Below are 22,813 nucleotides of genomic sequence, written 5' to 3' on the forward strand. Positions count from 1 at the left end.
AAAAGGCAATATAAATATAGTCCAAAATCCTTCATCTTGACTTCTTGGACCCACCAGGAAACACATCTCTGAACATCCAGGCAAAATTCGACACTTCAGTAGGCTCCAGTATGATCATATTTAAATGACTGATTAGTCCTAACTATACGGATACCATTACTGCACCAGACAGAACCACAGAACACAAACTATCTCTTTCTTCTACAGAGACAGAGGAGAAGGCAGAGAGACAGCTGCTCAGAACCTAGAATGGACTTAGGTCTTGTTTACTTGTTGATCTGGGCCCACAAGATAACCACGGGAGCTCAGGAAGGAGGCAGGCCAGACAGATCCCTGGCATAACCATCTGAGCCATCCTTTCCCACTCAAAACACACCTATGAAATTCTTAAGAGAGGAGTAACAAGAGGCTGCTTGAGTTCCTTGGTGTCTTAGTATTATGACAGAGAGCTCTTAACTCATTCCACAAATGCAGTTAGACAAAGATTTACAGAGAATGACACAGTTGCACAAAGTTCACAGACAAAAGAGGATGGAGAAGCCAGAACTTTAACCCAGAAGTGTTGACTGCTCGTCTACTTAGATGTGATTCCCTTTCACCCACATAAAGAAAGGGGAAGGAAACAAAAAAAACCTAACAAAAAAAAAAGAAGACAGCTGAAGAATCTAGTGTTAAGGCACAAGAGCAAATTGATTTATACATCTGACAGAATAAAGTGGTAAATGAATAGTCACCAGATTTTGATTAATTAACATCTAAATGGAACAGAGAACCTGTGCATGCTATTGTTTAAAATTAAGTTAACAAAGCAGAAGGATCCTAAGTAGTCAAATTAGGCAACAGAATTATTTGGAATTAAATTTCTAAAACACCTCACATCAGCCCTGTCCTGCTGATGTGACCAAAAGAAAACCCATCACCTTTTGTAGGCACTCCGATCCAATTTAAATAGCGCGTCAGCTTCTTCGAGATGTAGGTTTTTCCTCTGGCCGGGAGACCCACCATGACAATCAGGGTAGGGCAATTGGTCATACATACTGCAACAGAAAACCAGAAAACCAGGATTTACCAAACAGTTCCCACAAAGCAAAGGCTGACACTGCAGTGGAGAATGACACCCGTGTGCTCTCCGGGGAAGCGCCCATTCAAGCGGCTCATGCACTGTGTCTCGCTATTTCAGGGGGTTCTTATGCAGTGCTGAGCTTTGGAAGGGTGAGTCAGTGATTGTGCAACACTGGACACAACACGAGCTGTATACAGGCAGAAAACAAGAAACCCATGTATTTGCACACGTGTTTTGGAGACACACAAAAACAATACCCCCCCCAAAAAAAAAAGGCGCTGACATCTTGCACCTCCACGGAGCCCAGATCAGTGCTTGCATTGAAAGGAAATAGCCAGGTCTATACACAGTTTTTAGGTAATTTTTAAATCTTTAAGACCTCAACACTGCTCAACCTTTTCTTGGCTTTGAGCAAAATGAGCACTACAGGTTAGTATGACACAGTACTCACTATTTATTATTTCTCCTTCGACATACAACACAATTCCCCATTGTTTCTCCATTAACACAAAAATCTCTCTTGAACAGAACTCCTTTTGACAGTTCTTCAATGGTTACCAGAAATAAAGCATAAGCATTCTATGCAAACCAATACAACAATCTGATGTTCAGATGTATGTACAGAAATATTAATCCAAGTCAGATGTTTAATTAAAAACCCAAACAACACTGTAAGAAGTTTAAGGAGTTATGTGTATAAACTGAAAACCTTGAGGCATTTCCTTTCAAGTTACAAGGTTGTGAACATTTTAATGGCACAAAACTATGGATACCTTGTGTGAACCTATCACAGCTACAAGGAACTGCCTAGAAAGAAAGAAGATATTGAAGTGACGCAGAGGTACCACCGCTCCCTCCATCCTGTGTTTCCAAGGGAATTAACGTCTATACAAACTACACATGCATCAGTTTCCTCAGTGCCTTGATAGAGGAGTTTGCTCCAAACACCTAAATCTCAGTGTTATACTGTACAACATAAAAAAGCTACTGTACAAAGCACTATAGTTGCCCAAGATTCTCAAACCTTGGATTGACAAAGGCCCATCCCACAAAGTCACTTGCAGGAAACTGGCACAGCTACTCCACACAGTAAACCCATTGAAAAAGAACAGAGATTAGCAGGCACATTACACTTAAAATGCACATTGAAAAAACCCAACCCCCAAAGCCTTAAAAACACACCACTTTTCATGAGAGGAGGTAAAACCTCCTCAAATCCATGAAACAATCTACTACTCCATGTAATAAACACAAACCAAACCAGATCCATCAAAACAGGCCCCTGTCTCCAGAAGGACCCTGACAAACCCCCCTCAGTGTTAGCTCCTCTGTGCAGAAGCCTCTACAAGTTTTCTTGTCCCTTTTCCTCTCTGTCCTAAATTCAGACCTTCGATCACCCCCTCCAAGAGAACAAAGGCAGGCTGTGGGGAAACAAAGCCTATCAAGTGCAGAGAGTACAGTGCATCCAGCTTAACAGCTTTGCTTCTAGCTTTAAGGACAGTAAAATACTGAGATGGGAGAAATCCCCGAGCCCCTAGGAATTTTAAGAGCAGACAGTGCTCTTCAAAGCCAGTTTGAAAGGCTCTTTGCCTGAAATATCAAGCTCAACTTTTAAATAATTTTCCAGTGTAAGCAGTGAAGTAAGAACTGTGCAAGACAAACCAGGATGCGTATGGAAAGGCTTCACATGCAGCCTCAGGTCCACCTGCTCAGCAAGGCATGATGTCCACTGACACAGGCTGTTCTACCCATTCTGGGCAGAACTCACCAACTAACGTTACACCTACATCACCTCTTTCTTTTTCTTTCCTCCTTCTTCTCCTGGGGTAGGCCATAAAACTTTAGCCTTCTCACAGAACATGTCTTTTGGTAATGTAATGAGAAACCTACAGAGGAACAAATCTCCATTTTGCAAAACTAAGGACTAGGAAACTACTGTGAAGAGACCTGCAAGCCTCCTAAGTGGCTGCTTCACACATTGCACCCATGTCCACACTCAAAGCTCAGTCCTACTGCCCATGTCAACTTATGATGAGTCTTATCACTAAGCAGCAAACCAGAGCAACACAACTGCAAGATGCCAGAAGGGTCATTCCCTCCACTGCAAAGCAGGCAGCCTGCATCTTTACACAAACTCCCTCCAAGTACAAAACCCAGCAAAGCTGCCTTTACCCGAGCCTGACGTGCAGAGTTGAACCCTTCAGTGTGTGACTGGATTGCAGGAGTGAGCTGGGGCTGTTCAGCCTGGAGAAAAGAAGACTAAGGGGGGACCTTATTAAAGTTTATCAATACCTGAAGGATGGGATGCAGGGGGGAATGGGCAGCCCCTTTTCAGTGTCTGTGGGGACAGGACAAGGGGCAATGGCTGCAAGTTGGAGCACAGGAAGTTCCACAGCAAGATGGGGAAGAACTTTTCCCCAGTGAGGGTGAGGAAGCCCTGGGACAGGCTGCCCAGGGGGTGTGGAGTCTCCATCTCTGGAGAGATTCCAGCCCCGTCTGGACGCCGCCCTGTGCAATATGAGCCGGGGAGCTGCTTTGGCAGGGGGTTGGACCCCATGGGCTCTCCAGGTCCCTTCCAACCCCTACAGCTCTGTGATTCTGTGAATTACCTGCTGATCTCAATCAAACTAACTGCAATCCTGTTTCAGTTGGGTGCCAGGCTGGCCCAGAGTCCTTATCCTCTCTAAAGGCAGATAAAAGTTAGACAGATGTCCTGCACGCTACAAGCACGAAAAGCATCAATTCCAATGATCTCAGTCTCTGCTAATGCCACAGCCCTGCACACACCACTACAAGGTACCTGGTGCTATGGCATACACCACTAGGGCTGAGCCCGTCTGAAAGAAGTTCTGTCCTCAACAAGAGGGTGACAGCTCACAATGCAAAATTCAGGGCACTGGAAATCGTTTAGTTTAGGTGGGTATCAGTGGCTGCAGTCCCGTTTTACCATGTGCACCTACACATCTGGAGACAGGAGTCAAAGGCACACCTGCTGGCCAAAACAGCCAATGTAAAACAGCTAAATAAACAGGGCTGGAAATAAAAGCACACAGAGCAATTATTTCATTTGTTATGTTCCTCAGTGTGGTGCTCTCAATAACACACATTAAGACTCAGAACAGCAAACAAAGGCCTTTGCTTGCTTTCTTATGATGCTCTGTCATTAACAAGGCTTAATTTTGTTCATTAGCTCAATAAAAAAATTAAGACTAAATCAAAACAGAAGTTCTGAGGATGTGCCAAATACTCAAAAATTTAAAATAATTTAATTTTCTTTCACTGTATCTGAACCACAAATCTCTCCAGAGAACGTTGCCAACACTCGCTGCAAGTGGGGAGGAATGAAGTGACAGTACTGAAAACGTCTCAAGACTTACAACTCCTCTGAAGAAATACACACAATTTTGACATGAGAATGTGGATGGAGGAAAAACAAAAACAAACCCCACACAAACCACATGTTACACGTATCTCACTTCTGGAACAAAACGAAAACAAACCCCACACAAACCACATGTTACACATATCTCACTTCTGGAACAAAAAAGCCTCTTTGGTTCAGTATTTACCCAATGGCACAAAGCTCCATTCCCCTTTTTACATCATTCCCTTTATATTAAATCCAATTTCCAGCATAGAAGTAGTTCTATAGGTGCAAGCTGCAGAGCCAAGGCAGACTCCTATGAGCAGCTTTCTCTCAACTCCTTATTGATGGATGGTCTGGTGTAACTCCAAAAGTCTCACTACACAACCAGTCTCAAGAAAAGAAACTCTTTTTTTTAATACAGCTTCACACATGTAACTCCTAAGGGTATCATCTGCCAGTCCCACAACCTAGGGATGTGCTATCAACACACACACTCAGAACAGCAAAACAAATCTTACATCATTTTGCTAAAGATGCTCTATGGCTTAGATTAGACACTAGGGGAAAGTTCTTTCCAGAGAGAGTGGTGAGGGGCTGGAACAGGCTGCCCAGAGAGGGGGTGGGTGCCCCATCCCTGGGGGTGTTCAGGACCAGGTTGGATGGGCCCTGGGCAACCTTGTGTAGCTCCAGGCCTGGAGGTTGGTGTCCCTGCCTGTGGCAGGGGGGTTGGAGCTCTGTGATCCTTGGGGTTCCTTCCAACCCAGACCATTCTATGACTTTAATCCTGTTGGGTTTTTTCTTTAAAATATATGCTTGTAATATATGCATGCCAGATTGCATGTTTATACACAGCAGCATCAAAAAGAAATGTGCATTGTATCCCCTTGCTAGAGGGAACACCTCAAAACCGTGCACAAAATGCCAATCAGCAAAAGGAAACAACCAAGTGATGAAGCACATTAAAATCAAATACTGCAATTTAAGCAAAGTCATTACCCCAGTTAAAAACTACTTCTACACTATTAACAGCTGGGAGCTGCACCTGGGAACAAAATTATGAATGCCTACCCTTCTAAAGTTTAAGACTTAACAGTCACAGAAAGAAGAAACTACATGCTCATTTCTTGCCTCTTAGATTGTGAAATAGCACAAGATACAGAAGAAGGTTTTGAAACCAAACTGGAACATTGAACAACCTAGATCAGCTGCGCAGCATTTCATCAGCCCTCAAAGTTCACATGATCTTGTGAAATCAAGAGACAAGAATTGGCATTTTTCATATCATCAATTGTCCCTTCCTTTCACTCCAACTGAGACTTCATTTTTCTTCCCCTTCCTTGTGTAAATTTTTTTAAGTCAGCTTCTAAGGTCTGTTGTTCTCTGTGTCAAGCTGCTGCAGTAAGACATCTTAAATTTATAGAAGGATTCTTACAGTTTCTATGGCCTTTGACTCAATGCCTGCCCTCCAAAATCACTGTACTGTTTATAGGCTCATACAGAAACACCTTTAACTATAAGCCAGTACAACCATCCTTGCACATAAGTCTTGCCCTACAGGTTTTCCCTATTACTCATCCAACATAACTACTGCTAATCCATTTTCCTTCCTGTCAAACAATGACCATCACCCTTCTTCACATCCCACAGGGATTTCTCTCTCCTGTTTTTTGTCCAGATCATCAGTTTCTAACATCACTTTGGCACATGAGACTCAGAATTCATTTGTTCCCTAGCCACCCTTGTGCCACCAGCTACCTCTAGCAGCTCTGCCACCCACTTGCTCCAGGTTACTATTTGTATCCTACAGCTCTGATGGCCATAGCAATGGCCCCACCACACATCCCAATCTTCAGGCTACAGCTGGGTGTTGTCAATTCATTTTCTCCACGTTCAGTTCCTAGGGTTAGGAGTACAAATACACATAAGCAACATGAGCTCAAAGGGTAGAGTTCTTTAGAGCAAAGATAATCTTAATTTAAAACTTTTTTTTTCTGTTGGACCAGACATACATTCATACTGCTGTAAGAACAGCAAATAAAAACCATCCCAATGACCAAATTCCAGCAGCTTTAGGGAACAAAGCCGTTAACTGTATTGGGGGAAATATAATGTTTAACCACAGGAAGTTCACTATTTATCTCTCACTCTATAAACATCCTTTACTGGGCTCTCAAAACAACTTTCACTATAGCACACGGGTTTTTATGTCCATGTTTGATTCACAGAGCTTGAAGCAACACAACATCCAACGCCAAAAGCAGCTTTACTACAACCTGTGTACAGACAAAACCTTTCACAAAAGGCCAGGAAAGTTAAGATTTCAGTAAGACCATGCACTTCTACTACCCTCAAGTCATACTTCGGAAGGTCATTCAGCACAGTTCAGTTACCTGCATTTCACTGGTCTCCCCACCTGTAAAAGCTCCATCTGCTCAGTAGGCTGCCCGCTGCCACAACTCCTTGAAAACTCTGCCAGGCACAGACTAGAGGAACTACTAGCTCATCAAAGCCCCGTGACAGCTAAACCCTGGCACAGGTAACCAGATTTCTTCTTCCACGGATAATCACAGTTCCTACAACTTTCAGAAAATCACACTAAAAACAGGTAAGATGGGCAAGTCCCTTTGGAGATGCATCTGCCCAGTCAACTGGAAGCACACACGCTACCGCTCACCTACCTTCTAGAAAGATAAAGACTAAGAAGTCGCACAGATAAAGGTCACTGGCATGAATGAGGAACTAACAAACCCAACCAGAAGAGACTTAAGTTCACCTGGCTTAGCCTAGAACAGAAGACACCACAGCAACCAGCTTCACTGCTTCCACTGGAAAGCTACTCTTGAGGACAAGAAATCCACTCCCAACTTGAGCCTGTGTTTTTTGAACAGTGACGTTTAAGAGTTACCTGCAGCAGCAGCAGCAAACTGGAACTGGTCAACCCAGCACTGCCCTGCAAGGCCCAGCCTGAGCAGCCCTTCCTGTAGCTAGAGGGCCTGCGGGTCACACTGCAGGGTGGTGTGATACCTGGAAATCTGAGGATAATGGAATCAGCAGCACCCTTGCACGAGGAAAATTATGAAGCCTGTGTTTGCTGAAACAGGATAGATGCTTTAAGTCTTACTCCTCTCCAGGGTGTTTGCAAATCTCATGTATCACAAGTGACTGTAGCCATATTAAGGGTATAATGAAAGAGCGACTGTGTCCACAAGGATTAAAAAAAAATATTTCCAAGTTTGTTTTTCTACTATTATAAAAGGTCCTGGGCACCAGAAATTATTGAATCCTACAAAACCCCCCAAAAAAACCCAACCCAAACCAACCAACCCCAAAAAACCCTCTAATACACGAACTTATTTTAAGTTATAGTTGATAAAAGCTAACTAATTCTGCCAAGACTCCTTATGTTCCCCGCATGTGCCCAATGTGTTTTCTGTAGAAGAGTTTGTGTCAAAGCTGTAACAAATGTTATTTTGTTTGGAAAGGACATGTCACATTAAGGCCAAACTGAAGCATTCTTCCCTGCGTGTTTACAAAAGCAATTATACACACTTTCTGACCCTTTACTTCTGCATTCTCCTCTTAACAACTACTATTTTTTCAGATACTGGTGCAATTCATTCCCCACAGAAACACCCGACCGCTTACCTAGCGGTAATCAGGCAAGTTTGGGGGTATTTTTCAGCAAGGGCTGGACCAAAGCAAGACCAGAGCCGAGAAGCAGCAGCCCATGGACGCCTGCCATACCAGCAGAGCCTCATTCTGTCAGCGCAGCCTCTTTGCATGACAAATAAAAACAATTCCACACCACAAAGCCCCTTTTGTCTGCAAAACTGCAGTGTCTTCAACCTCAGATATTTTAAGGGAAGAAAAGGAAGAGGAAGAAAAAAAAGGGGACACACGCACACACCCCACGAGGCAAAGTTTGTTAATAAACTAGGGTTTCCAAACAGCTGAAGTCTTTAGAGGCTGATGACTTGGTTGGCTGCACCTCAGGATGCGGAAAGCCATTAACTCATACAACAGATGGCCCGATACAGCACTGGCCTTCAAATAAAGACAAAGAGTATTTTTAAAAAATAAGTGACATTTTTAGGTCTCCCTTCAAGAACAGGCTGGACACAACCGCCCCTTGGAACCAGAGCGCTTTAAAAACGGCAAAGCCGAAAAAAACCCCACACAACAACAAAAAAAACCCAACAAAAGGCACTGGAGAAGAGGAAAAGACACTCTCCCCAGCCCAGCCCAGCCTTGCCGCCTGCTGTCGCGCTCACATCCAGCAGCCCCGCGGTTTTCAGCCTTCCCCAGCGTTCCAGGCGATCTCCACGGGGGACCGAGACCGCCTGACCCGGCAGACCCACCAGCCCCCGGCCGGGTGAACCACCACACGAGCCGCTCGCACCAGAGGCGAGGTGAGAGGCGCGCTGAAGCCCAGGCGAAGGGCTGCAGTGCTCGGGGGGACGGCCCCTCACGCCTCTTTCCTCGCACCTCGACCTCGGAGAGGACAGCTCACCCGCCGGGATGGGCTCCGCAGGGCCCGGCTCACCCGCAGCGGCCCAACCGACGAGGGGAAGGAGCGGCCGCCCAGGGGTCCCGCTGACAGCTGCCGCCCGCCGGGGCTCCGATAGCGCGGCCCGGGCGGACCCTCCCTCCCGCCGCCGCCCCGCTCACCGCCGCGCTGGGCGCTGTGCCCCGCCGGCAGCCCGTTGTCGTAGGGCTCCCAGGTCTTCTGCAGCGGGTTCTGCGTGAGCTCCCGGGCCGGCGACGCCGCCGCCGCCATCCTCGCCCGCCTCCAAGCTCCCACTGCAGTGGCGGCGGGCGGGGCAGCACCGCCTCTCCGCTCGGCGGAGGCGAGGCCACACCGCCCCCCGAGGGGAGGCCGGGCGCGGGAAGAAACAGCGGCCTCTCCGCCACCGCCCTGAGGACGCTGCGGCCGCAGGACCGTGCTGCGGCTGTCTCGCCGGCCCGATCGAGGCTCTCAGGCCGGAGCTGCCCTTGGCGGGGCTCCCTGCTTCCTTTCCGGCCGCAGCGGGACCACTGAGGCCCGGGGCGGTGCCCGGCCCCGACGGCGCCCCGCTCCCTCCCGGGACAGGCTCCGCGCAGCCCCCCCCACCCCGGCCCGGTCCTGGCAGGCTGAGGCCGTGACGCGCAGTTTCTTTCTGACATAAAAATAAAGGTGGGGGCTTCACAGCAACCCGAGCAAGGCAGGCACCAGCCCCGGGAGAGGGCGCGGGGTGGGGGAAGGCAGCGCCGTTCTGCAGGCGGCAGCAGCGAGGGCTGAGGGGGCGCCGGGCTGAGCGCGGACTGCGGCGCAGTGCGGCTGCCGAGGACACCCCGCCGCCGCACAAGGGCCTTCTTGCCTCCAGAGCCCTAAAAATACTGTGTCCAGGGAGCACGGAGCGTTTCAGGAAGTCATGACCCGAAGGCTGAACTGATAGAGAAAATCATAAATAGGCAATAGGTTTCCAACGTCTTGTTCAGCTACCAAAAAAAACCCCTCAAACCTACCCCAAAAGCAGAAAAAACCCACTCACACGCTACCCCAGAAAGACCCTGTGCTGCAATGAGAGCCACGGTATGGCTAAATACAACACCCAGCTCTCATTTCTCCATCAACTTCATCTGAAAGAAACCACACGGCCAAGTCCAGGAGCTGGGCTGAACAAAGCCCTAAGCAAGCTGAATGCTCCCCTACTGCATACGCCTATGTATTTTATGGGAGATAAATGCAACAATGAAAATAACAGCAGTGACGTTCAATATGCACCTTTGTTATGTTATATATACAATGCTGGCCTAAGCAAAAAAAGGAGGGTCAGTAAATACATGTTTGTTTTTATGCTAGCGAGCCTCTGAGGATCATTTTTAGTTTTACTATTCCATTACAGCTAAAAGGTAGCTTTTCAAACAATGGAAAATCAGTTCTGAGACACCCCTGTCAGAGTTATCACTTGTTTTCGCTAAAAGGTGTTTGCTTGACCTGCCCTTCCCTCTTTTCAAAGCTGATTTCCTCCTCTTAAAGGCTGATAATTAGCAACCCTAGGCCCTGTATTTTTATGCTTTTTTTTCTTCATTTTGTTTCGATTTGCTAGCCAGGGAGGGGCAGAGGGTTTATATCAGTTACAAGGGTCAAAAAACTGGAAGCAAAGAGCGGGAGTTCCTTGGTTTCTCCTACTGAATATGTATTTACTTCCAACAGCTGCCAAAGGAGTTGTGAGCAGGAGCAGTTTGATCTGTGTTCCTGGTTAATCCCGGAAGCCTGTCTCCTGTGCACACAACACACTGCGAGGACCAGATGACTGACCGCAGAGTAGAACACAGCAGCGGGACGCGCCGCCTTGCTCTCTGATCCCAGCCAGGCGTGCTGCCGCCACGACGCTGCAGCCTTCTTAACAGGCCAAGCAAGTCCTCAGTAGATGTAATATTAACAGAAATAAGAAATTAACTGGAATGCCAACTTACCAGGCTTGTTTTCCAAACAGTAAAAAAATACCTGAAATCTTTTCAGTGTGTAGAAACACAGTTTGTACCTCCTTTCTGCAAGCCCACACAGTGCACAAGAGCTGCAACTCCACTTGCACAGCTCCCTCGCAGCTGAAAACACTGCTCCAACGCTACTCATACACAGACAGCACTTCCCAGAGGCCTGAAGGGCCCGAGGACAGGGCACACCATCAGTGAACTCTTCTTAAACACAGGTTAAACCTGCCCCCCCCCCAAACACATGAATAAGGGTTTGTCCATGTGTTTGGAGTGATGTGGGCAGTGTGCACGGACACCTGCTAGCCTCTGCATATAGACCACAGAATCACAAGGTAGGAAAAGACCTTTAAATCATCAAGTCCAACCATTCCCAACCTAAGCTAAACCACATCCCTGAGCACCTCATCTACCCACCTGTTAAACACATCCAGGGGCAGGGACCCAGCCCCTCCTTGGGCAGCCTGTGCACAGCCCCACAACTCTGCCAAGGAAGAACTTTTCCCTCCCATCTGCTCTGACCCTGCCCTGGCACAGCTTGAGCCCATTGCCCCTTGTCCCATCTCCTGTCCCCTGGCTGAAGAGACCATCGCCCACCTCTCTGCACCCTCCTGGCAGGGCAGGGGAGGTGGGGAGAAGGTCTCCCCTCAGCCTCCTCTTCTCCAGGCTCAACACCCCCAGCTCCCTCAGCTGCTCCTCAGAGGATTTGCCCTCCAGCCCCTTCCCCAGCCTGGTTGCCCTTCTCTGGACTCACTCCAGGACCTCAATGTCCTTCTTATGGTGAGGAGGCCAAAACTGGACCCAGCACTCGAGGTGCAGCCTCACCAGTGCCCAGCACAGGGGCACTATCACCTCCCCAGACCCACTGGCCACACTGTGTCTGACACAAGCCAGGATGCCATTGGCCTTCCTGGCTGCCTGGGCACACTGCTGGCTCATATTCAGCCTGCAGCCACCCAACACCCCCAGGTCCTTCTCTGCCTGACAGCTCTCCAGCCAGTCTCCCTCAGCCTGTAGCGCTGCAGGGGGTTGTTATGTCCCATGTGCAGCACTCTGCACTTGGCCTTGTTAAAATTCATCCCATTGTTCCAGTCTGTTCAGATCCCTCTGAAGAGCCTCACTACCCAGGAGGACAAACTTGTGTTATTATGGTGCTGATCAAACTTCTTTAAGGGTTTGTTTGGGAGGGTTGGTTTGTTGTTGGGGTTTTTTTTGTTGGGTTGGGTTTTTTTGACCCCCATGCAGTAATGAGCTATTTGAGGACACAGAAAAAGTGAATGGAGAAACACTGTGCCACTCCCCAAGGTCTCATTTCAGGACATAGTTTTCAAAGGCACTACATTCAATTCCTAGGAAAAGACACAACAAATATACATTGCTCATTAGATTCCTAATAAATGATAGTGATCACCTGCTACATCATCATGTTGTCATCAACCTAGACCCTAATACAAAGAAGCAGGGCTGGTTCCTGCAGGTGAGGTGTTGGGCACTCAAGTTTTGTTTGCTATGGAGAACCATGAATAAACCTTAACTCCTTGGAAGTTTGTTGGGGTTTTTTTTGTTTGTTTTTTACACAAAGCTGCTGCTTCCAGACTGAGCTGGAAGTTTACCTGAAAAAGCACCTCTCCACAGAGGCAAAACATTGAGGGAAAGGCGGTCTTGGCAAACAAACTGCTGCACAGAAACAGAATGTGCCTGAGCCACGTAACCGAGTTATACTTATTCTCTTCAAACCACTGACTTGTAAGCCAGGAAACTCTTCTGGTTTAATGCATCCAGCAAGTGGTAATTAATTCTGAGGGAGATATAAAAAAAGAGGCTGAACCAAAGCTTCTGCTTGATCATACCGAAACCCTACTTTGTAACTGTAAACAAGCCGTATCATACACCGTACAATGCAAGATCCACAGTATCTGCCAGTCACTTTCATGTGTCTCATTTCCCTAGCAAAGATACTGCTTTATAGTCTGACAGCCTATAAAACGACCATAAACCACCCAACATCTCTGCCTCCGGTCGCCCGGCAGCTCCAGCTCACTACAGCAAAGAAGACTTTCCAGTCCTCCAGGTGCCCACACCCTTGCCACACCGAGCAGATAGAGCTCACAAACCCTTCCACAGCACCAAAGGTCCAAGAGTTACCTGTACAATGACTAAAGGGTACACAGCCAGCCAGAGGTCACAACGTCTGGTTTATATAAGCAGGATGGCTGTAAAGAAGCCCCATGTTGTGCCAGACCCTGAGACAAAGCATGTGTGAGGTTATCTTGCTATTTATTTCCACTTGGAGAAGGCTCTGCAGAGACCTTGTAGCAGCTTTTCAATACCTAAAGGGGCTACAGGAAAGCTGGACTGGTGACAAGGGCAGGGAGTGACAGGACAAGGCAGAATGGCCTCAAGCTGAAGGAGGGGAAGAGTTAGATGTTAGGCAGAAATCCTTCCCTGGGAGGGGGAGAGCCCTGGCACAGGGTGCCCAGAGAGGCTGTGGCTGCCCCTGGATCCCTGGCAGGGCTCAAGGCCGGGTTGGATGGGGCCTGGGGAACCCTGGGCTGGGTGTGTGTGTGTGGGGAGGGGGGGGGGTGTCCTTGCCTGTGGCGGGGGGTGGGACCGGGTGTGCTTTGAGGTCCCTTCCCACCCAAACCAGCCTGGGGTTCTGTCATTTACAAAACACAACCCCAAACCGGAGATTTCTACAAAAACCGAGCGCTGTGGCGGCCGTTCTCCCTCGCCACGCACCTCAGCGGGCACCGCGGAAAGCCTCCCCCCCCCCGGCTCTCGGGCGGGCAGCAGCACGCCGCGGCGACGGGTCTCCGGGCCGGGGCCCGCCCGTGCCCGCCAGGCGGCGCCATGGCAGCGCCTTGGGGGCGCGCGGGCTCAGGCGCGCCCCGGCGGCCGGCACAGGCACCGTCTCCCGCTGCGCGGCCGCGGCCTCCTTGGGCGCTGCGGGGTGGGCGCTCGGTTAAGCCCCCCGAGCTGCTGCTGCCGCCGGCCCGTACCCTGACTCTCGCCCTGCAACAGCCAAGTAATGTTACATCTCCGAAACACGCAGCTGAGCCGCAGTGTAAGCGGCGCGCCTGGCGAGGGCGCAGCTTCCCGAAGGCGGGCACTAAACCAGGCCCAGCCCTGGCGGAGTCCGAAGCTAGGGAAAGCTTCAGGGAAGGGCAGTCTGGCTGCTCATCCCGAGTTACCTGCTCAACCGAATTAAAAACCCCCCATAAATTCACCCAGGGTGAGAAGTTCACACTCATAACTAAATATCCCCATTTCCCTCTGGATATTAAACACCAACAAATTACAATGTCACCACCAACTCCTCTGAGGCAATTTGCTTTCCACAATCTCATCCCTGCGTTATCAGCTATTCACCTCCCACCCTGAGAAAGCCAACAGCATCTGGCCTCCACAAGCACCGGCAGAAACCGAAGCTTGCAGCCCTGTTCCCAGTGCCAGGTTACTGTTCTAGCTAGAAGGAAAAGCCAGGGATGAGTTTCAATGAGCCCATCTTAAAATACATTATCTCTATTTCCTACATTATCTCTATTTCCTACATTATCAACGATGAGGAGGAGAGATCAGAGTCTGTATTGCCCCTTTAAGAAGGTAAGGAGAGAGGGTTCTCTCCCCACTTCACCCTCCCAACTACCCAGAAAGCCTTCACCCAGGTAGCACACCACCTGCTTAGTTTCAGGAGGCACAGAGGAACACAGAATTTGCAAAGACCTGAGCAACTACCAGCCTGCTACACCATGTCACAGTATTTGTACAGACAGGGTCATTCCTATTGAAGTTACCATTGCATTTCTCTTAATTAAAAAAAAAAAAACAAAGTGTGAAATGTACCTTCAGCAGGCTGGTGGCAGTCCTTCATTGGCCAAAATCTATGCAGCTGGAAGCATCACCCCAGGACAGCCAGCAACAGCTATCTAATATACAAGGCAGTTACAACACCGCGAGCCAATTAGAAGAGATGGTGACCAAACACACAACTATGCTTCACTCCTTTTGTTCACAAGTAGTAACACTCCAACATTTCAAAACTGGATTTTGGATGGAATGGGAGAAAATTCTCCCCACACACCTTACAGGCTGTAGTGCTGATTGTTTTTGTTTGGACCCAGCATTTGTTACAGTGCTCTGACATGGTGAAAAGCTGCAGCTTCTGGGGAACAGCAGCATCCAAACTTGGAATTGCACCAAGTTTCCACTATAATGACCAAAACTATTGTAAAGCAGAGTACTTGGTCTGTGCAACCACATCTCATATTAGATTAGCACCTCAGGAGGGGACAGGCTGCTCCCTCCCCCAGGTAATTCCCATATTCCTGAAGTACAGCTCCAGCCTGGCAGGTTTTTCCTCACTGTGGAAAAGGAATCCTTAACAGCCTAAGACACAATGCCTGTCTGTCTGCTAGGTATGTTGTCAGCTTCCTAAGGCAAGTACTAACTCGACTTTGTTCTTCAATTGCCAAGGAAACCTAGAGATAAAGGAAGCTGCCTACCAACTGAAAAGGTGACTCTCTTCCTCCGGGGCTGCTCCTGAGCTCCTGGATGCTGACCAAGATGATGCCTTGGGAACAGCCATCTTGCAGAAGTGATCCCTCACCAGTTAAACACTTCTCACGCAACTTCCCAACTTCCCACAGAGAAGAGAATATTTTCATTCCCACGAAGAGCTTAACAAGCCCAATGAGCAATCAGCAAGAGAGACGTAATACTCTATTAGCAAAGTGACATAGGTTGATTCATACCTTCTCAGGTCAGTTTCTCAGGACTTCTTGTTACATCAGCCGCAACTGACCATCTCAAGACTGCCTGTGGTTTACTCCTCAACCAAAAGCACCATCCTTTTTGTTTTCCCATTCTAATATTCCAGGAGTCAACCCAACAAAACATGATAAATAGCCCACTAAGTCCCCAAAAATTTCAAGCATCCCACATGACAAGCTCAGCAGGTTCCCCGTACCATGTTCACATTCACATGCCTTCATTTAGGACTTGATTCCGAACCAGCTGAAATCAGGAGGACCAGGCCTTGCCATACATGACTCTAGCACTTATTCCATTTCTTCTGAACAACAAGTAAGTTTATTATTGGCACCATCCACTCCATATCCTCTTTCCTATCACTGCCTAAAGGGAAAAAGTTCCAGCTGTCTTGAAGTAGACTGCTACCTCAAAGACAAGCAAATCCATTAAAGATTCTGAACTAAAAAAGAATCTGCCCTCAGCAATACACAGCTTTAGAAGTTATAAGAGTTCATTTTACTGTTAGACCTACTGGCTACAGGATCAATCTATCAAAGAGATACAGAAAAAAACCCCAACATCCATAATCATGCTTTGTATGAGAACGAGCTACTATTAAGAAAAAGCAAGCTCTTTGGTTCTAACTGGGGAATGGGTTTTAACAACATCAAAGATGCCCCACAGACAAAGCCCTATAAATACAGATACTGGAGAGATTCCTTAAGATGAAATAAAATAATATTCCTCAGCATAGGTAAGGAAAGTAACTCATCCCAACAGGAGATGTCAGTATAAAGTACACTGGTGAGACAGCAAGTCCCCATCTATCCTAACAATCATTGGCATCTGATACAAGGAAAGATCTGACAGGGTTCAGGCACTCAAGAGCCTCACACCACACTTCAGCTGGAGAGGGGGCTAATTCCCACACTAATTTGCATTCATTATATTTTCTTCATCACCCGCTGAAGCATCATGAGCGTTAATCATCGTGTGTGTGAAACGATGAAGCATCCCTTGCAGCGGGGTTTGTGCGTGGCTTGATTCCAGCAGGGTTGTGTGTTTTCACAACCACGATGACCTATCGATCAGGAAAGAAACACTAACTATACACAGAGCTTTATTTGTTGTAAGAATGGTACCAGTGAAGTCTGGATAGCTTTTTACAGAGCCCACACATTCTATGCATATAAAACCTATCACACAGTCTTAGATGACTTGGGGAAGATACAGGTTATCAGCAGAACATCATCTCACCAGCACATAGATTGCATGAGAATCCCAGAGCAAACACTGAGAGTTGCATACACAAGATTAACTTGAAAAAAAAACAAACCCCAAAGGCAAACAAACAATGCCTTGCTAGCTGGCACTGATCTTTATGTGACCCATTCTCGAAAGCAGTGCCATTCAGAATACTTGTATTATTTCCAAATATATACACATGCTCAGATGTTTATCACATTTCAGAAGAAATAATCTCTCTATTTTAATCATGGGAGAAACCTAACGCCTGGAGATAAACCCTGGCAAGGAGTTTCCTGTGTTAAGTCTAACATGAGGTACAGATTTAGGCTGGAGTGTGTTAACTGGGTGCTTTACATCTGAAGGATAAATCACTAACTCATTACACCTCTGGTTCAAGCAGCTACCTCCTACCTTCACATCTGAAAGAACGCTGAAACTATTTCCTTGAAAAATAGGCCAGATCCTCAAGTGGTGCTTTCAGGTGTTGCTTAAAACTATTTCCACTGTCACAACGTTAAGCAACATTTTAATTCTTCCTGCTGTGATGCAACACAAAGGAAAGACGGCATCCATTATTCATGTTTTCTGAGCACAACCCAGCGTTAAAAAACCCTTTGTAGGGTGCTGTGACCCAGGGATTTCAACCTATTTACACGAGGGGGTAGGTGTGGGAAGAGGACACTGAAATCCACGGCGCGTGCACAAATTGCCTGTTTACATTCACGGGGCCAGAAGGTAACTGAAAATCCTGATTGTCCAAGATGGCAAAAGTCTACCCAGGCCAGTCACTCCTACACATTGTTCCGGTAGTTTCTGATGTTGTTACTACAGCAACAGCACGTAGAGCCTTACACAACCTCTGGACAGCCGTGGGTGTACCCTGATATCTCCTCTTCCTCGGAAGGAGATAGGGCAGCAAGTCCACTTACCCACCCTGAGATCAGTTCCCTGGAATCTGTGAAACAACCCAGGAAAATCAAGGCTTGATGAATTTGTAGTGCTTGAAAGAGGAGAAGCAGCAAAGCATACCTGCACCCACTCGGATGTTTATCTTTGTGCCTCTTGAACCTGCATAAAAGCAATCTATACAAAGCAGCCTGAAAGTGTTTCTACCACTTTAAAATTCTTTATTCCTTTCCAGCCACAGGAGCTATTAGAAAAAGGCTCCCAATTCCAAGTTTGGGTTCCCTGTTACAAGTATGATTATCAGTACAAGGAGCACAAGGAAAGGATTTGCAATTTTAAATAAAACAGACAACCCCCAGGCTGAAAGGCTTATGAATTATGCTCACAGCCAGTTTTATCATTGATATTTTAACATTTATGATGTATCTGTATCCTTTGTCCTTTCCCTCATCTAGGATGCCATGAATCCCATTTGTTTATAACAGCTAGATCTGGGCTGCTAAATATAAAAAGTAGCAAAACAAGGGCAGCTGCCTTCTCAGAGTGGAACCAAAATACTTAACACTACCCTTAAAACCAAGCACTATCAACTGACTTCAGCAGTAAAATGTCTCAGGACAGACACATTAAACAAAAACATCTTTAAAACCTTATTACAGACACGAGGACAGTGGCCTGATGAGCTAGAAAAGGAGAAAATACAGCCACTAAAGAACACATAGAATTTGCATGTGATCCAAATGCATGAAGTAAAACAAATTAATTAAAAAGAAAAGTAATCATGGGTGCTGGGAGGAAGCCACCTACCAGGCAGCAACGTTTGAAAAGGCAAGAGAACTGGGAAGCACCATCTGGGGCCTGGGGCTTGACATGCTGGAGGGCTCCTGATGGGGAAATCAGAGAGACAAAGGCCAGGAGGAGGAGGGCTGCTGGACGGGGCGACCAACCGCCGGGGTGTCGAGGGCATCTCTGAGTCACCAGCACATAATAGAAGCCGAAGCCATGGGAATGACTGAAACAGGGCATGGGGAGACAAGAGCAAGACAAGGTCAAACTGTGGGAGGAGGAGGAGGAAACGCGGGGTGGGAGGGTTGGGGGTGTGTGGAAGGAGTACCAGGAAAGACAAACCGAGATGTTAGAAGAAGCAGTGACTGCACTGAGAGGTCACAGAGAACCAGAACAAACCAGGGACCCTCAAACATTCCAGTGACATAAATAACATGTAAATTGACAGAAGCACCCAAAATGGACTTGGTTCAGGAGAGGCCGAGGAGGAGATTATACAGCCTGGCGTTGTTAGAGGGACTGACACTCGGCTGACAGCTAGAACAGACACAAAAGGCAGGGGCTGAGAGTTAAAGGTACCAGAGAGTGTGGTGCTCCTGCACATAGTACTGTGTAAGCATGTCATTAAGGGAAAAGCCAATGGAAAAGCAAGAGTAAACAAGTTAATGGGGCCTGAATTCCTTCACCTACAGTTATACCAGGTGTCACATGGGTCCCGTAGGTAACAGAGGCAAAAAAGCAGGTTTTGGAAAGTAAAGAATAAATCCCTCTGGAAAGGCAGCATGGAAAACAGGCCCTGACACAAGGAGGGAAAACAACTCACAGCATATGTGACACCAGCTGCCTCTGGGAGTATTCTTAAGCTTTACCAAAAAAAAAAATAAGAGTGTGTTCACCCAACTAAAAATACAAGCAAACTAGAGCAAAGCTGCTCAGGAGCTACTGATGCCCGAATTGATCATAAAAGCAAAATTAATCTTAATCTGGCAAACTGTGACACTCCTATGCGGTCTAAAACCTAGCACTGAAGGGAAAAAAAAATCCCAACTCACAGATATACCCAGCCCAGACACACAGAGATCCAAATCACTGGTAAATCTCAGTCTTCATAGCCTCCAGGGCAGATTTCTCATTTTCTGCGTAATTTGCAAGCACAGCTAGATGGCTTATCAGCTTCCTGAGAGTAACGGGATCAATATGCAAATGAGGAAGCTTAATAACGATAATAAAATTACAACAGCCAAAATAATCTAATCAAGGGAGTGCAGACAGGCTAAACAACACAAATGCTACAAAAAGGAAAAAGCTCTTAAAGGGGGAAACATTTACCAAGTGAGAGTCACCAGAATACTAGCAAAGAAACCTTCTATTTTATCTTAAAAAACCCACCCAAAACCCACCCTGAATTCTCTTCATATTCCTTAAAATAACTTTGTTTCAGTACAAGTCTCCCTAGAGAAAATAAATTATTACAAATTATTTAGGGGCACAGAAGGCTGTACCCCATCACATACAGCATGCAGGAGAGCCTTTAGCACCAGAATGCACACTCGTTCAAACATTTAAATATAAACTGAAAGCAGAACATCTATGTGATATAAAAATGGAAAGCAACCAAACAAGAAGAATCAAAAGCAGAGAAACACACCAGCCCTCACATGCTCAGCAGCACCAGCTGCCCAGGCTTGGTGGCTCCAGCCACCGCACAGTGGGTTGCTCCATCTCCTCCTCGGGTCTCCCCCTCACCACCAAGGGCATCTGAAGTCACTGACTGATTCCAACCTTATGTAACTCAGGACAGAGGTCCCAAAGCCACTAGAGTCTCCTATAGTTTGGTGCAGACTTGCTGCCAGGAGAGAAGAGCTGCCCTGCTAGTGCTCCCACTACACAAAGTGCTTCCACCTGAGCCATCAGACACGAGATCAACACCTGATCAAGCCCAAGTCCTTGGAACAGACCCATCCTGGGGAAGAAAAAGCAATTGCAACCCCAAGACATAAAACCACAGGAGCCATCTCTCCCAGAACCACCTGAATTTTAAGCTCCTGTATTCTAATCCCCAAACAAAGCATTTCTCAGAAAAGAAGGGATGAAAAAAGCAAGAAAAAAGCAGCTAGATTGATCTCCTACCAAACATAAGGAATGACCTCTGCTGGAAGAGGAGGGCTTGTCTCCTCCATGGCAGGGGCTGCCTTGCTGCTTTTCCCCACCTCCTCCTTTGCCACCTGAATGTTTTTAATTGCAGGAGGTCACAAAATCTCCCCACTGTTTTGGGGAAAGCAATTTCACCTTGGTAACAGAAAAACTACAAAGCTCTTCTATTCCCCTCCGCCTCCTTAATGCAGAAGGTGAATGTGGCAGAGCTCCCCGCTCGAGAAAATCTACAGGGGTCCCATGAACAACAAATGCTGATAACAACAAACTGACATCAATTAGATTTCCAGGGATATATGATCATAAAAAAAAAATTCAGAAAGAAGAAAAAGCCAGCCCTAAATCCAAGTATCGTTGTGGTAGCAATAATTGGTCAAAAGTTGTTTCAGATGCATTAAAACAACTCGTGTTTGTCATGCTCCTTGATTAGTTTATGTCAAAAGGGGTGGGCAGCATCATATGGAAGCTTTTAACTATCTACAAATCACCACAAATATTTTGTCCCTTGCATCATTTGATTTAAACTACCCACTGGCAAAACATATATAATCCAGGCAGGAGGGTTTCTTAAGGAAACCTTCCCATTTATGCCCCTAAATCACACAGAATCCAATCGAGCCTCCGCGGTTCCACTAACCCAGCTAACAAAACACACTGCTGGCTGCAGATGGAGAAACCCTTCACGTGTGAATCCACTTGGAAAGATGCAACACCACAAGCAGCTTTCGTGAGCCAGGCAGAAATAGCACGTCTAAGTCACTTTAAGGCACCACTACACAGCTACGTACCAGCCCCACAACAGCTCTGCGGCTGGCAGGGGCACGTCGTAACTCCAGTTTAGAAGGGAATAGCTGCCAGGAGCCCAGACTGCACAGCTCTCCTGGCATCCCAACAATTCCTGGTGCCAAGGCACAACATGCGTGAGGCCAGCTCCTAGACCATGACAGAGACAAAGACCTGACACTATGCAGAAAGAGGAAAAATAATTCACATTTGGAAAAATAATTCTTCAGGAACAAGTTAGGCAGTCAACTTTAGAGGGCAAAAAGGGAAGTAAGAACTTACACCTGATTCTGATTTACCCTTTCCTACCTTTTTCTGCTTGTGCACAGCCTGTAAACAAGATAATAATGTCCTGAATCATTTGGAAACTAATGCCACACAGTCATTTCAGATATCTAAGTAACCAGTTGTGCTGAAATTACACCGGCACACACACATTTAAAGCTGTAACAGACACGTTATTTCCACAAGGGCACTCATGACAAATCTATACCTTGTCATTAATAAAACATGACAAAACATCCCTTTTATCCACCACATGGATAAAAGTCATTTGCAATTAGGACACTCATCGTTTGCATTCAGGACCTACCACGACAGCTACACACTTAAAGACTTCAAGATTAATTCCTGTGCATTGTTGGAGATCCTTAAATGTTGCAGACACCAACTTCCACAAGAGCCCCCCCCCATTCACCATCTTCTCAGATGGGAGCTGAGTTTGTTTAATGTGAAACACAAGCTCAGAGGTGCTCACAGCCACAGGGCTAAGTTTAACACACTTCATGCAAAACCACAAGTATTGATCCTCTTCGCATGGACCCAAATTCACAGCACCACAACACCAGAGTGACTGTCCTTAAGACAGCCGCCTTGCACACAGCACCACCCAACAGCTACACAGTCAGGACTTCACCTGGTAATACCTTAAGTACATCTGGAGATTAGCATTCATAATTAGCATGCAATTACAATATTTAGGGCCATGTTTTGGCAGGCACCCAAGGACAAGTCTGGTTATTAGCCATTCTGGCCCCACACGGTATCTTCTTGGAGTCAGCCAGGGCAGCGCTGCCCGCTGAAACTGCCTCTGCACAACCAAACCATACCCAAAATAAACCCTCCCCTCTGAAAATAACAACCAGTGTCAAGCAGCCTGGGGCTCCTTCCCATATCCTCACCTTGGGCACCTGGTAAAAATTGAGTAAAACCAGGAATCAACTTAAAATCACTTAATTTTAGTGGTTGGAGAGCCCAGCTAGACAGGCCAGTGAGTTTGG

General features: G+C 46.9%; 1 protein-coding gene across 2 annotated transcripts in view; it reads right to left on the minus strand.

The window, feature by feature from the left end:
• Positions 1-22,813, minus strand: part of LOC311196252 (6-phosphofructo-2-kinase/fructose-2,6-bisphosphatase 4) — a 52,290-nt gene that overhangs the window by 26,611 nt on the left and 2,866 nt on the right. For both annotated transcript variants that reach the window (XM_084269777.1, XM_084269778.1), the window contains exon 2: positions 921-1,037. In XM_084269777.1, coding sequence (XP_084125903.1) covers positions 921-1,037 — 117 coding nt within the window. The remainder of the gene's footprint in view (positions 1-920; positions 1,038-22,813) is intronic.

Source organism: Gallinula chloropus, assembly GCF_964237585.1.
Source record: "Gallinula chloropus genome assembly, chromosome: 12".
NCBI classification, from domain to species: domain Eukaryota; kingdom Metazoa; phylum Chordata; class Aves; order Gruiformes; family Rallidae; genus Gallinula; species Gallinula chloropus.